The sequence below is a fragment of the Columba livia genome, chromosome 4 (assembly GCF_036013475.1).
Source record: "Columba livia isolate bColLiv1 breed racing homer chromosome 4, bColLiv1.pat.W.v2, whole genome shotgun sequence".
Lineage (NCBI taxonomy): Eukaryota > Metazoa > Chordata > Aves > Columbiformes > Columbidae > Columba > Columba livia.
In genome coordinates this window covers 1968912-1984023 of record NC_088605.1, presented here as the reverse complement: position 1 = coordinate 1984023, position 15112 = coordinate 1968912, and the positions used below count along the sequence as shown (strand labels likewise).

The window sequence follows — 15112 nt, the reverse complement described above, 5'->3', positions numbered from 1 at the left end:
TTCTCTCTTTTTGCCGAGAGACAAAGATGTTGCCTACTTCAAACGGGGCTAATTGATGCTAATGACTATCAGATAGAGTGGGGGCCCTTGTTCCCCCCTGCAAAGGGGAAAGAGAGAGCGCATTTTACAATCCCCCCATAGAAAACTCTTCAGGTTGCTGCTTTGGGGATTTTCTTTCTCTCTGGTGGCTGCTTTTTCTCCTCCTCTCCCCCCTCTTCATCTTTTCCGTCCCCCTTTCTCCCGGGCACCCCGCAGCTCTCGCTTGTTCGCCCATGAGAAATTTCACACCTCGCCCCCATCGCTTGGGGAGACTTTGGGCTCCATTTCCATCCCTCTCCCAAAGTCGCAAAAACCCAGCCCAGCGGGCGAGAAGAAGTTGGCGGAAATTTCCCCAAACGCCACCTCAGGAACAAGCAAAAAACATGACAGGGATTTGTATTTCGTGCATTTGAGTCCTTCTGCAAGTGGGAAAACATCTTCTCCACCCAAGAGCATCTTTTGGGATTAGGGAGAAGACGGATCCCAGGGCTCCTGTTGCTGATTAGACAGGTGTGCTTGCGCTCATTAGGATAACTAGCCCGGCACTGCCAACATAACGAGTCCAAAATTGTGATCTCATGCCTTTTACTCTTAAAAAAAATTGGCCTAAAAATGGGGTTTGGAACACTAGCTTTTAGCTTTGTGTCACATTTCTGCAGCTGTTTCTCCTGGGATAATCCATTGTAATAATAAATAATAATCCATAATACAATAATAGAAAGGCAATGAGGAACATCCTCAAACCACGTGGCTCCCGGAGCTGGTGATTTGTCCCTTCCCAGCCGAATGCCATGGAATACTATGGGGAGAGGGGAATGGGGGTTCATCTGCACTGCAAAAAGAGGAGCATGGGGTTTCTCCCTGGACAAAAAACAATGTCCTCTTCGCCTTCCATGTCCTCGACACCTCGTGGGATCTCATTAACAGCCCCAAACTGGGGTAAGGATGGGAGTGGTGACACAACACTGTGTGCACTCTGAGGGCATCACACGGCAATGGGAGACAGGATTGCAGGTGGCAAGAGCCCGACTAGCCCTTTATGTCCACTGTTATAGGTGGCAAGAGCACAGTGAGCCCCATATGTCCCCTGTTGTAGGTGACAAGAGCCCAGCCAGCTCCCCACTTTGAGGGTCCACCAGCTCCGGGCAAATAGTCATAGAATCATTTTGTTTGGAAGACACCCTCAAGATCATCAAGTCCAACTCTTAACCCAACGCTGGCACTAACCCGTGTCCCTAAGAACCTCATCTATATGTCTTGTAAATGATTTTATTTTTTAATGCTTCATCTGAGCTCGCAGGCACTTTTCAGCCCAGTGCTCCCCAGTTTGAACCACTGCCCAAGCGCTGGATGGGCCACAAAAGTCCTGTGCAATTGGCAGCCTGGGGTGGACGTCAGGATTTGGGAACATAAGAGTTTCGCCCAAGAAGGACATACCAAACATCAACAAGGGGTGATGGTTTTAAACTAAAGGAGGGAGATTCAGGCTGGACACAAGGAAGAAATTGTTGCCCTGAGGGTGGTGAGAGCCTGGCCCAGGTTGGGCAGAGAGGTGGTGGATGAACCATCCCTGGAGACATCCCAGGCCAGGCTGGACGGGGCTCTGAGCAACCTGAGCTGGTGAAGATGTCCCTGCTCATGGCAGGGGGGGCACTGGGGGAGCTGGGAAGGTCCTTCAACCCAAATTATTCTGTGATTCTACGACCAGTTTGGGGAGGCGATAACCCCGCTCTCCTCTCCATCCCTATCACCTTAGCCCTGATTGGCAAAACTCTCGGGGAACTGATTCAACATGTTCATGTAATGGAAAATTAACTCTGCAAAACCCTTTCAGCTGGGGGGTGTGGGTGGGGGGAGGCAGAGGTCAACATGTCCCCCACCCAGCCCCAGACAGCCAATACACACCCCAGCCGCCCTTCAGACACTGCTCCCGGCTGCATTGTCAGGTTAATTTGGGATAATGGCCTGCAAAGCACCTCAGCCCCATCCAGGTCTCATTAGCACTTGATAATATCACGCATCCTGAGGAATTGTGGCTCTTCCCCCTCCTCCCCAGGTCACGGAGCCCTGTGCCCAGCCGGGGAGTCCCTGGGGATGGGGACAGGACCTGCTGCTCTCCATTGCCCAACCTGTGGGGCAAAGCACCTCTCCCCCCACAGCCTGGGGCTTTCCAGTGATTTGTCACCCAGGTTGATGTTTCCAGGCAAGGTCTGAATTAAGCTCAGGCTGCAATGTGGCTCAGCAAGGCTCGACCCTGCCCTGGCCTTTGGGTGGGGAGGTTTTGTCACTGGTACAAGGCGGGTTGTTTTGGGGAGCGGGGGCTGGTTTGGCCTCACATCTCAGCCAGATGTGAAATCATAGAACAGTTTGGGTTGAAGGGACCTTCCAAGCTGATTCAGTGCCACCCCTGCCATGAGCAGGGACATCTTCACCAACTCAGGTTGCTCAGAGCCCCGTCCAGCCTGGCCTGGGATGTCTCCAGGGATGGTTCATCCACCACCTCTCTGCCCAACCTGGGCCAGGCTCTCACCACCCTCAGGGACAACAATTTCTTCCTCATGTCCAGCTTGAAATGATGGAGCTGGACTTTCTGCATCCCAACACATCACCCTCCTTGGCTGCTGGGGACCACTCCAGCTGCTGGCATCCCCCCATTTCCCCAAGCCCGAATATCCTGTGGGTCGACCCCTCAATGGGGCTGTGCCAAACTGGCAGCCAAGTCTGGGTGATTCCCCCCAGAAATAAGCTAATACCTTCCTGCAAGGCCTGGGAAGACGCTCCTCCCATCAGACCCAAACATCGTGTTCACAGGGGGTGCAATTCCAGGTATTAAGAGCATCCCCAAACCGTACATTTAAAATTAATTGGGAATTATATCCAAACTAAGCAACGAGGCAGCCCCTGGTACAGTCCCGGGTGCACCCTCAGCCTGCCGCTCCCTTCAATTATCTTTTTGTTTCTTTTCCTCCCGGATTGTTCTCTCCTAATGAGGAGGCTAATGACCAAAGGATGGTTCATAAGTGGTTCCCAGACTCTCCTTGCCCAGGGCAAACACCGTCCACAATAGGATCACAAATTGTAGGGAGAAGCCTCGGCTGATCACATCAGAAACGGTGCAGGGATTTATCTCTCTGCCTTAACAATAAACAGTATGTTCTTAATCGCCACTCCAAAGGGGCAGCTAGCAGGGGATCTGCCCGGCCTCATCATTAAAAGCTGGCAGCATCTTTGCTAGCGCTGCCCCTTTGTTCATCTTTCATTATTCCAATGCTCCGGCCCTGTTAATTCCTCTCCATCTTATTAAATCAATAGAGATGGAGCTGGGGGGAAGGATGGGGAAGAGCAAGGGTCGGATCCGGCTCAGCTCCCAGCAGGGGCGCTGGGAGGGAGAGGGATCGGACCTGGGTAAGTGAGTTGAGCTGATACCACACGTGGCCAAGGCTGGGTTTACCCTGATGGGGAAACTGAGGCACGAGGGGATCCCAGCCTAAGTCCCAGGAGGAGGTTTTAGCAGAGCCGGGAGCACTTTAGCAGACTCACACCTCCCGGCGACATCCTCTTATTCATCCCATACCATCAGGGCTTACTTGATTTAACAATTTAATCGACTTTTAAAACTAAAATCACACTGTTGCAGAGGGTGTTTGGTGCCAGGGCTCTCTGAGCTACAGCCCAGCCTAACCATGCCAGGGTGGATGTGCCGCAGGGCCGAGGGATTTTGTGCCACGAACCACTTTCAAAGGGGGAATGGTGCAATATCCATCTTTTTTTCCTCTCTTTCCTGACAGTTCATCTCACCGCAAGAAGGAAAACTGGTTTATCTCAGGCCCTGCCGTGTGTGTGTCTGAGAGCAGAGCCAGGGATGGATTTCCTCCCAGTTTGTCCATTTTCGAGACTGGGATGAGACGCAGCCCGAGGTTGATGGTGTTCCCAAAACAAACCCCGAACCTCCCCGTGGAGCGCTATGCAGGATTTAGACAGGATGCCACTCATCCTCCCTCTGACATCCCATGTTCCTTGTTGCAGGATAAATACCTTTTAAACCTGAGATTTTTAAACCTGGAGATTTAAGCCCAGAGACTCTGGCCACTGCAATGTGAGTGATCTCCCTCATTGCCCGGTTCCCTCGCTGCATTTCCCAACACTTCACCCCGATTTTCATGCAACCAAAAGCTACTTCCCAGCTGAGACTTTAATGCAAAGAATCCATGCCTTTGCTCTTCAGCTGAGCAAGGCAGCTTGGGGCAAATTCACCCCAGAAAGACCCCAAAAGGTGGGATGTTGTGACATTTCCTCCCATTGCTCATGATATCTTTTTTAATTTCCACCGAGAGCAGGCAGCGCAGAGCGGGTGGAGCTGCCCGGCTTTATTTGATGTTTTAATCGGGAATGAAAGGGGAGGGAGAAGCCAGGGGAAATGCTCCCTGACCATTTAACGAGATTACACGATGAGACGGAGCCTGCAAACACGCACGGCCGACCCCGGCGCCCCGTGTCCCGGCTCCAGTTGCTTTCCCCGGCGCCCCAGCCTTTCCTCGGCACATGGTAATCCCATTTAGCAAAACCCCCCAAAAATGAGAGTGCGAGGGGACAATCAGACACGGAGAACGGGGCTGCCGGCTCGGGGTTGGGATGCAAAAGGCACCTGGGACACCGTCTGGGTCATGGGGATTTGGGGGGCTGGAGGGGTCCTGCTGCTCCAGCATCCAAATGCTTCATCCCGCAAACTTCTCCCACCCTGAATAAACGCGACTCGTGCAAACAAGTCGTCCGTCGTCGCCGTGTGCTCAGCAGGAATAATCCTGGCGGGAATCCCTCCATCCCTCCGCCCCCCATCACATTTACCCAGCCACCCATTTGCACCTATTCCCTGCATTCATCCTCACCCGTCCACATGCAGACCAGGCTCTGGGTAAATGACCCATCCTAACACATCTCACAGCCTACCTGCCCTACAAACCCGCTTATCTCCAGAGCAGAGGTTTGCTGGGGAGGGCTCAGCGCTGTGTCTTTAGCAGATAAACCTTTATCCTCTTAATAATGCTGCTTAATTCTCACTTCCTTATAATTATCTGCCACTGGAAGGCAAGTTGTTTTTTGCAGAGAGGTGAAAAAATTAGTGTCTTTAAGAAAGCAACGTGATACGTAGGATTGGAAAGGGACTAAGTGGCATTTTTTGGGATGCGTGTGAGGTTTGGTAAGGACACAGCTCTTATTCTGCAAGACTTTTCTGGGGGATGAGAGGAGCCCAGATTCTGCCCCAGGTGGGTCGATCCAGCCCAAGACCCAAAGAAGCTCTCTCTCCATTTTTTTCCCTGGTGCCAAATCGCTGTCCCTGGGTTTGATCCCAGCCCACCAGCCCCAGTCGAGCTGTGGGAGCTGGGCTCAGCTGCGAGACTTGCTCCCTGGACCAGAGACAGAGAAGCAAACCTGCATTTCCACCCCCTTTCCAGGATTCCAGGGCTGGCGGGGGCTTGGCAGGGCACAAAATGACCCAGATTTTGCAAACCATCAACTCCAGCCCCTTATCAGGGTCAGACCTGGGCGTTGGGCTCTTCTAATCCCCACCCGTGCAGTAATCAGCTGCACAGACACCTTCCCTTCCCACCCAAAGGAACCTGCAAACACGTTAATCACTGGGTGGGAGGAAGGCAGGGGATAGGAAAAGGGACACAGGTGTCCTGAGCCCTGTGCACCCCCAGGGACCGGCCAACCCCTCACCCACCATCCGAAAACCCTCCCAGCCAAACCCCAAGGTGCCAGAGGGCTGGACACGGTTTAACTCATCTCATATACAAACTACCTTTTGAAACAAAACTCAATCAAGCCCAGCAGTCATTTCCCCGGTTGGACACTGCCTGCAGGGGGGTGTCCATCCCCAGGAGCATCCCCCCCGGAGCTGGTCCCCCGTTGTCCATCCCAGATGAACCCAGCACCACCAAAAAGTCCCAATCCTGCCAGCTCCCAGGGGATTAAAGGTGTCCTGAGAACAACTTAACTCTGGCAATCAGCTCGACCCCCGGCCGGGCGATATTAAAACATCCCCCGTAAACCCTGTTGTCTTGGGGACAGTGGCAATAAACCCACCGGCAGGCGAGATTAGCGGATTAAACCCGCCTGGGCTCTCAGCAGACATGTGAAGACATTAGCACAGTTTGGGCTCTTTGAGACTCGCCGGCTTAATCCCAGCTCTAAAAACAGCCAGAACAAAGAGCAGCTTCCGTCACATCGTCCTCCTCCTGGCACCAGCCCCTTCTTCTTGCACTGTCCCCCCGCCTCCAGGCACCATCCCCTTCTCCTGGTGTCACCCCCTTTCCTGGCATCATCTCCTTCTCTTTGCATTGTCCCCCTCTCCTTGCACTGTCCCCTTCTTGTCCCTGTCTCTTTGCACTGTCCCCTTCAGTGGTCCCCCTGCTCCTTGCACCATCCCCTTCTCTTTTCTTCATCCCCTCTCCTTGCACCAGGTTTCACACCTGCCCAAATAAACCCTCTACCTGGGTCCCATCTTTGCTCCAGCCCAATCACCAAGGAAATTTCATTCCTGCTGAATTTGAAACCTCTCCATTTGCCTAAGCAGGGGAAAACAATTACAGTTTAAACCTGGCTAATCGTTGTCCAGCTGAGGTAGGACCGCAGGTGTCCAGCTCACAAAGCCACCACCCTGTTCTTCTCTCCAGGTACATTTTCCCTGGTTTTCCCAACTTTCCCGGCTCCAAAAGCCCCACAGAGCAGGTTGGAATTGCTGGGTTGGGATGTGGGAGCTGTGGGCAGAGATGGGGGCTGTGGTGAAGATGCTGCTGGTAAGAAGGTGGATGGACGAGGTGGAGATACTCAACAAGGACCTGGGCTCAGGTGGGGACAGACATTTCAGCAGGACCTCTTGTGATATGACAAGGGGTGATGGTTTTAAACTAAAGGAGGGAGATTCAGGCTGGACATGAGGAATAAATTGTTGTCCCTGAGGGTGGTGAGAGCCTGGCCCAGGTTGGCCAGAGAGGTGGTGGATGAACCATCCCTGGAGACATCCCAGGCCAGGCTGGATGGGGCTCTGAGCAACCTGAGCTGGTGAAGATGTCCCTGCTCATGGCAGGGGGGGCACTGGATCAGCTTGGAAGGTCCCTTCAACCCAAACTATTCTATTCTGTGAAGGTCCTGAGCTATTTTAGAGCACAAGGACGCACCTGAGCACCCAGCACCTTTGGGACCAGCCTGGCTATGGGGCTGATTGTGGGTCCGGGTGCCCCCCAGACCTCCAGACCTTGCTTCCATGAACGACCCCCATTAAACACTTGCTGCCAATGCAGGCACGTGTTGTTGTTGTTCCTCCTGCAAAGATGAGCCCAAGCCTTGCATAAATAATTTATTTTTGCACTGCAAAAATAACTGGTGCCCCTTTTATATTAATTACGCTCATTGCCAGCTATGAGACATTCATAGAATACACATGCAAAAGCAGCCCGAGGGGACGATTCAGCAGCTTTTTGTCACAGTCCGTGCGGGTGCTGTCCCCGAGGAGGCCGTGTCCTCCAGCTCCACCGCGAAGTCCTCGTCCTCCTCGCCATGGTGGCTCTGTGAGTCGGGGCTCCCCTGCGGGGTGGCCAAACGCATTTTGGCCAGTTGGGCTTGTTGCTGTTGCAGGCTTTGTTTCCTCCACTTGATCCTCCGGTTTTGGAACCAGACTTTCACCTTAGGAAGAGGTAAAGTGTGGCTTTCAAACCTGGTTTTCTCCATGGACCTCATGGTCTGCTAAACTCGGTCAATGCCCAGACACTACCCAAACCGTTAGGTGCCCACAGCTTCAGAGGTCCCCACCAAGATGGAAAACTGTCCCCTGCAACCCAGGAGCCAAGCCCGCCTTGGTGAGATGGGACCTGCCCATGGTGAAGATCCACCTTAACAAGAAGGTCAAGTTCAACCCCTCCGTGTGGCCTTGGGACAGACACTTTGTGACTCAGTTTCCCCATCTGTGGTCCTCCACTCTTTTAATGTAAATTATCAGCGATTCCTACCCCACAGGTCTCCTGTCCCAGGCTGAGGGACACTGTCCAGGTCCCAACCATTGGCACCCAGGTTTGGGACCCTCCCTGGATCTGGTGGTGGGGGCAGGTGGAGATGGACCACGGTGGGGCTCACCTGCTCTTCGGTGAGGTGCAGGGAGGAGGCGAGCAGGCACCGCTCCGTGCCCACCATGTACTGCTGCCGCGCAAACTCCTTCTCCAGCCGCGCCAGCTGGTCGCTGGTGAAGATGGTCCGGACTCGCTTGGCTTTGCTGGGCTTGGCTTTGACTGCAGGGAAGCAACACTTGGAGATCAGGAAGCCTGGAGGTAAGAGAGAAAGAGGGGGGGGTCAGTGTGGAGAGGAGCCCTTGGAGAGGTCTCCTTTAGAGTGGGGACCCCCTTGGAAGGTCCTTTTTTTGGAGAGGGAAAAAGGATCTTGCCATTTGAAGATGTCTCCTTTGGAGAGAGTCCTCCATATAGAGAGGATCTCCTTGGAGAGGTGAACACAGGTCCCTCTTGGAGACAAGGAGCTCCCCCATTTGGAGATGTCCCCCTGAGAGAGGCCAGAGGGGCAGAAGAGGGTCCTTGCTTGAGAGATCCACTTGGGAGAGGGAAACAGAGGATGTCTCCCATTTGGAGACATCAAATGGGAAGGTGGGCAGAAGTCCCCATCCTGGAAGAAGTCCCCTTGCAAGGGAGGTCCCTGCTTTGGAGAAGTGGCCAATGGCCTCCCCTTGGAGAGATGGAAGGACATCCCCACTTGGAGATGTCCCTGTGGGAGCAGCGCATTCAGGTCCCCATTTGGACACATCCCCATGTGAGAGGTAGACAGGCCCCCACCTAGAACAGGTCCCATAGAGTAGGGTCCACCATTTTTGGAGAGGTGGCCAAAGGTCCCCCCTGGGGAAGGGGCAGGAGGTCCCAGTTTGGAGATGTCCCCACAGGAAAGGTGAATTTGGATCCCCTTGGACAAGATCCTATTGGAGAGGTCCATTTTTGGACATGTCCCCATGGGTGAGGTGGCCAAAGGTGTCCCACTTGGGGAGTGGGCAGGAGGTCCCCATTTGGGGTGTCCCCACAGGAGATGTGGATGTGAGTCCCCGAGGACAAGCTCCCCTTTGGAGGGGTCCCCATTTGGAGATGTCCCCATGGGAGAGGTGTATTTGGGTCCCCCTGGATAAGATCCTCATTGGAGGGGTCCCCGTTTGGAAATGTCCCCATGGGAGAGGTGATGTGGGTCCCCTGGATGAGACCCCCTTTGGAAGGATCCCTGTTCAGAGATGTCCCCACGGGAGAGGTGGCCAAAGGTCCTGGCATGGGGTCCTGGCAGGGGATCCCCGTTTGGAGCTGTCCCTACAGGAAAGGTGGGTCCCCAGGCAGAGATCCCTTTGGAAGGGTCCCCATTTGGGGGTGTCCCCACGGGAAAGCCGGAGCGGGGGGTGTCCGGGGGTCGGCGGTACCTGTAGCCCCGAGCCGGGCGGCCCATGCGGGAAGCGCCCCGCAGCAGGCGGTGCAGAGCGGCCGGGGGGCGGCGGGCGGCGGGAACCGGGCGGCGGCGAGGCCGGGAACCGGGGGGGGGTCCCGGGGGTCCGGGGAGGCGCTTCCCAGCAGAGCCGCGATGGTGAAAGCCTGGCCGGGCCGGGCGGCGGGCGGCGGGGCCGGCATGGCGGGCTGTGCTCGGGGCCGGCCCGCCCGCCTTTATACGGACCCGACCCCCCGGGGCGCTCGGGCCGCCCCAGGGAACGCGGGGGGCGGAGGGGACGGGGCGGGACGGGGCGGGCGGGGAGCGGTGGCACCGGGATGGGCCCGGGCGGGGGGACGGGGGAGCCCGGGGTCCCTCTGCCCTCCAAAGGAATGTCCCCCACGCGTCCTACTGCCCTCGATTGGGGTGTCCCCGCCATGTCTCACTGCTCTCCATGGGGATCTCACCCCATGTCCCCCTGCTCTCGACTGGGGTGTCCCCGCCATGTCCTGCTGCCCTCGATGGCGATGTCCCCCCATGTTGCCCTGCTTTCAACTGGCATGTCCCACATATCCCTCTGCCCTCCACCGGTGTGTCCCCCCATGTCCCACTGGCCTTGACTGGGGTGTCCCCCCGTGTCCCACTGCCCTTGAACACGGTGTACCCCCCATGTTCCTCTGTCCTCAACCGGTGTATCCTCCCAATGTCCCCTTGTCTTTGACCGGTGTGTCACCCCGGTGTCCCACTGCTCTTGATGGGGATGTCACCCCCATGTCTCACTGTCCTCAATGGGGATGTCCCGCTGCCCTCTACTGGGGTGTCCCTGCCCCGTCCCCCTACCCTTGAATGAGATGTCCCCCCCCGTCCCCTGCCCCTGATGGGGTTTCCCCCCCCATGTCTCACTGCGCCCAAACAGGGTGTACCCCCCATGTCTCCTTGCCTTTAATTGGTATGTCCCCCGAGGTCCCTCTGACCTTTAGTGAGGTGTGTCCCGCACGTCTCTTTGCCCTCAGCTGGGGTGTCCCCCCCATATCCCACTGCCATCTAATGGGGATGTGCCCCCCCATGGCTCCCAGCCCTCGACTGAGGTGTTGCCCATGTCCCCCTGCCCTCGGTGGAACTGACCCCCACTTTCCACTGCCCTCTATCAGGGTATCCCCTCATGTCCAAGTGCTCTCAACTGGGGTGTTCCCTCCACTCTCCTGCCATTGAAGTAGAGACCCTCATGTCCCCCCCCCAGCCTGGAGTGGCTTTGCCTCTGAAATACCTCGGCAGGAGGATCCCAGCACCCAGGTGACACCACAGGACAGCCAGTGTCACCTCAAAAGCCACTCAAGTCCCCAGGAGGACTTGGGGTCCCCCTTGTCACTCTGAGTCCACCGTACTGGCACAAACCCCTATTCGCAGCTGGTTTTTGGAGGGCACAATGTACCCTGGGCCAGCGAGGCAAAGGGACAGGACCAGGGATGCTCTGAGAGGCAGTGGCAGAGACGGGGCGGGGGGGTGATCTCGCATCCCCCCCCCTCCGAGCTCGCCCCTCTCTGCTGATGGGATTCAGATGGTCATTAGGGTCTGAAATTCTTAAAATCGCGCAGCTTTTCCTAATGAGCTGGGAAAAGTCACACCTTGGGTTGGCGCCGCGGGGGGGCGAACCCCGGTCAAAGGACTGCACCAGGGCTGGGGGTTTATTGGGGAGGAAATGGGGGCGTGGGGGAGTTTGGGGGGCTGGGGCCCACATCTGCACCGCAGCCCCCCCCCCGCTTGGCTTTCACAGGCTCCCCAGAACCCAACACGCGCACGTGTGGCCCCCTCAAAGCTGGGAAAATAAAACAATATCCCAAGGGATCGCTCCGGTCCTGAGAAAATCATTACGGGGCTCTGCCCCGGGGGGTGTGTGGTCACCTCAGGGTGGGGACGGGGACAGGGACCCCGCAATTCCACATTACCGGGGTACATCCCAGCCCGGTACTAGTGAGTGAGGGCTCCCCGGCATTGTTTTTACATTAAAAACCCCTAAAAACCCGTGGTGGGCACCGCACCGCTGGCGATGCCACATTCCCTGGCTCATCATGGGGGCATCGCCACTGTGGTGGGGGCAAATACAGGCCCTGGGTGGGGGGAGAGATGAAAGGGCAGCAGATTTGGTGTTATTAGATCTTAATTACAGTCTTGAAAAGGCCGAGATAAAAAGGCAGGAGCCCCCCCCGAAGGGCTCGGTGGGCTCTGGTGTGTTTGGTTGTTTGGTCAGGAGGTGCTTTCCCTTTTTTTATTCCCTTTTTCTTTCCTCTCTGTTGGATGGAGCTGAGCAAACATCACCCCCCACCCAGTATCCCCCCACTGCAGGGTGGGGGCTGCCTGGCACCCCTGTGCTGGGTGGGATGCTCATGGGGTTGGGATCCAGGTGACACGGGGCCAAACTGGGGATACTGGTACCCAGTGATGCTTTGGGACAGCCAGGTGGGAAAATCCTGTCCTGGAGAGGGGGGGATTTAGTGATTTGGGGGGGTGATGCTGTGCAAAAAGTATGAGAGTGCTGGAATGGGGGGGTCGCTGCCTATAAACCGAGTGTCACGTTATAGCAGGTTCTGATCTGGGTGGGGGAGTGAACCCCGGGATGGCTCTTGCCTAATTTTGAGGCAAAATTGCCCCCAAGGCTCCGGCTCCTGAGCTAATTAATAACAATGCTGCTCATTAGCCCTCAGCCCGGCTGTCTGGGCAGGGTGTGGATTGTCTGTCTGAGGAGCAGTGGGACTTCCAGGGTCACCCCCTTGAGCCAGGACACTGCCGGGGTGACCCCCCAGCCCCCAGGGTCCCCCCTTGGTCTCGTGTCCATCCGCTGTCCCGCAGCATCCCTCTGTCTGGCCCTTGTCTGTCTGTCCGTCCCAGCTCTTGGAGCCTTTCACCCACTATAAATAACTTTGCACCCTACCGCTGATACTTTGCTGTGGACACCCACAATTTGCAGGGCAAATGAGTATTTTTTACCAATTCAGCTGAAATTATTGGAAGAAACTAAAGTGTTTGGACACCCGCTGCCATCAAGTGGCTGAGGAGGCTCCAGGCCCAACCCTTGGTCCTGCAGATAATTTTATCCGAATCCCAGACACCCCCCCGATTCAATCCACTGTCCCTTTGGTGTTATTAAAGGTCTTGTCGCCCGGATTTGGGATGCAGAACGAAGCTCTGCCTTAAGCATCATAAGATATGCAGCTCCGCTTCTGCTCTCGATAGACTTGACCCAGCTCTAGGGAGGTTTTTGCAGGCCGGACTTAGACTTGCGCAGGTCAGCGCCACCGCCGGGGGCTGCTTGTGGCTGCAAAGGCAGGAAAAGAATAAAGAAAAATGTATATTTTTTTAAATCCTGCAAATAATTGACCTGGGGAACTCCTTGCTCAGGTGCTGATGGAGGTTGAGAGCTTCAACACAGGAGCTGCTGTAAATAATAACATTTGTAGCTGTGTGATATGGGGTAAAATGTGCTGAGCTCTAAACTGGGGGAGTTCTGCAGCAGAACTGGGGGGCTCAGGACTGGGACGGGTCCCCCAGGGCTGGGATGGGTCCCCATCTGAAGGAAAACGGGTACGTTTTTATTTTCCATGATCTTTAGTTCTGTCTCCTGGCTTTTTAGAGCTGTGGTTTGTGGGGTTTGGACCCAAGAGCATCCCAGTTAGAGGGGAGCCCGGTTAGCAAGTACCACTGCTAGTGAGTATACCAGTTAACAGGCATCCCAGTTGCTGGGCATCCCAGTTACTGGGCTTTCCAGTTAGCAAGCATCCCAATTAGTGTGATCCTAGCTGGTGAGAATCCCAGTTATTGAGTATCCCAGTTAGTATCCCAGTTAGTGGGCATCCCAGTTAGTGAGCATCCCCAGTAGCAGGCATCCCAGTTAGTGAGCATTGCAGGAAGTATCCCAGTTAGCAGGGATCCCAGTCAGCGGGCTCCCAGTTATCAAGATTCCCAGTTAGTGAGCATCCCATTTAGCATGGATCCCAGTTAACAGGCATCCCAGTTAGCACAATTCCAGCCAGTGGGTTCCCAGTTAATGAGGGTCCCAGTTGGGAGGCACCCCAGCGGGCAGGGTCCTGGTAGGTCCCAGTAGGTCCCAGTTGGGGTCCCGGTGCGGCCGTTCCGCCGCTGACCGGCAGAGGCCACTGCCCGACCGCGGCTGCGACACCGGCTGCGACCGCGGGAGGGGACACCGGGCTGGGGACACTGGGATGAGACACACCGGGCTGGGACACTGGGAGGGACACCGGCTGGGACCGCGGGAGGGGACACCGGGCTGGGGACACTGGGATGAGACACACCGGGCTGGGACCGCGGGAGGGGACACCGGGTTGGGGACACTGGGATGAGACACACCGGGCTGGGACACTGGGAGAGACACCGGCTGGGACCGCGGGAGGGGACACTGGGCTGGGGACACCGGGCTGGGACCACGGCAGGGGACACACCAGGCTGGGGACCCCGGGCTGGGGACACCAGGCTGGGACACCAGGCTGGGACCATGGGAGGGGACACCGGGCTGGGGACACCGGACTAGGGACCCCAGGCTGGGACAGTGAGAGGAGGGACACTGGGATGAGACAGTCTGGTGTGGGTTACAGGGCTGGGACAGCAGGTGGGGCACAGCAGAGTGGGATGGCAGGAAGGGGGACACTGGGATGGGACACACTGTGCTGGGACACTGGAGTGGGGTCATCGGGGTGGGGGACACCAGGCTGGGACACACCAGGGTGGAACAGAAGGCTGGGACAGTAGGATGTGGGATACTGGGATGAAACACAGAGGGTGGGTCATACCAGAGTGGGGGACACACACCAGGGTGGGACACACCAGGGTGGCACAGTGGGCTGGGACACACCAAGGATGTGACATGTTGGGATGGGAGACACCGGGAAGGGACACTGGGCTGGGACACACCAGGGTGTGACACACCAGGATGGGACACACTGGGGTGGGACACACTGGGGAGGGACACTGGAGTATGGGACATCCCAGGCCAGGCTGGATGGGGCTCTGAGCAACCTGAGCTGGTGAAGATGTCCCTGCTCATGGCAGGGGGGGCACTGGGGAGCTGAGAAGGTCCCTCCAACCCAAACTATTCTGTGATTCTGTGAACCAGCTCCCAAAATCCCATTTATCGACCCTAAAAGGCCACATCCCAGGGCAGAACGCTCAGGCCATACCTGTCCCCACCGCCCCATGGGGCAGCACCAAGTGGGGGCCAGGGGAAGGCTGAGGTTTGTCCTTCTCCACATGCTGGTTATGGGGCAACGGGGCCAAAAATATCCCACGGCAGCGTCTCTACTCCCATTTCCCCCAGGCTGGAACCCAACACGGGGGGTTTGCAGCATCCCCAGGACAACCAGCATCTCTCTGGGTCCCCCCCTTTTTTTGCGCTACCACCTGCCCCCCTAAAATCCAAGAGCGAGTCCAAACCCGTGTCCATCTGCCCAAGCCGGGAAAAGTCAAAAGCAGTGTCATTGCCAAATCCAGAGGCACCCGCGGAATTGATGGCGCCGGATTTCCACCTTTATTTGTCAACAAGGCCCGTTGGCCGCCCCCCCGGCCCCGCCAAGCCCCGTTAATCCCCCGTACAATTGCAGTTTGC

The 15112-nt window shown here is 56.4% G+C and overlaps 1 protein-coding gene across 1 annotated transcript; it reads right to left on the bottom strand.

Annotated features, from left to right (window-relative positions):
- Positions 1-7376: 7376 nt before the first annotated feature.
- On the bottom strand, positions 7377-10010 carry LOC102093035 (T-cell leukemia homeobox protein 3). Its single transcript, XM_065060190.1, has 3 exons — positions 9497-10010; positions 8173-8357; positions 7377-7725 (listed from the first exon to the last, which is right to left on the bottom strand). The coding sequence occupies exons 1-3, from the start codon at positions 9699-9701 to the stop codon at positions 7510-7512; spliced, it is 606 nt and encodes a 201-aa protein (XP_064916262.1). The 5' UTR covers positions 9702-10010; the 3' UTR covers positions 7377-7509.
- Positions 10011-15112: the final 5102 nt, after the last annotated feature.

What these genes read in the sequence shown, in the direction of transcription:
- LOC102093035 (XM_065060190.1), bottom strand. Translation starts at nt 9,701, where the DNA reads ATGCCGGCCCCGCCGCCCGCCGCCCGGCCCGGCCAGGCTTTCACCATC. An exon ending in CGCCCGGCTCGGGGCTACAG is followed by an intron (nt 8,358 to 9,496) that starts GTACCGCCGACC and finishes TCTTACCTCCAG; the next exon opens with GCTTCCTGATCTCCAAGTGT. An exon ending in TGCACCTCACCGAAGAGCAG is followed by an intron (nt 7,726 to 8,172) that starts GTGAGCCCCACC and finishes CCTCTTCCTAAG; the next exon opens with GTGAAAGTCTGGTTCCAAAA.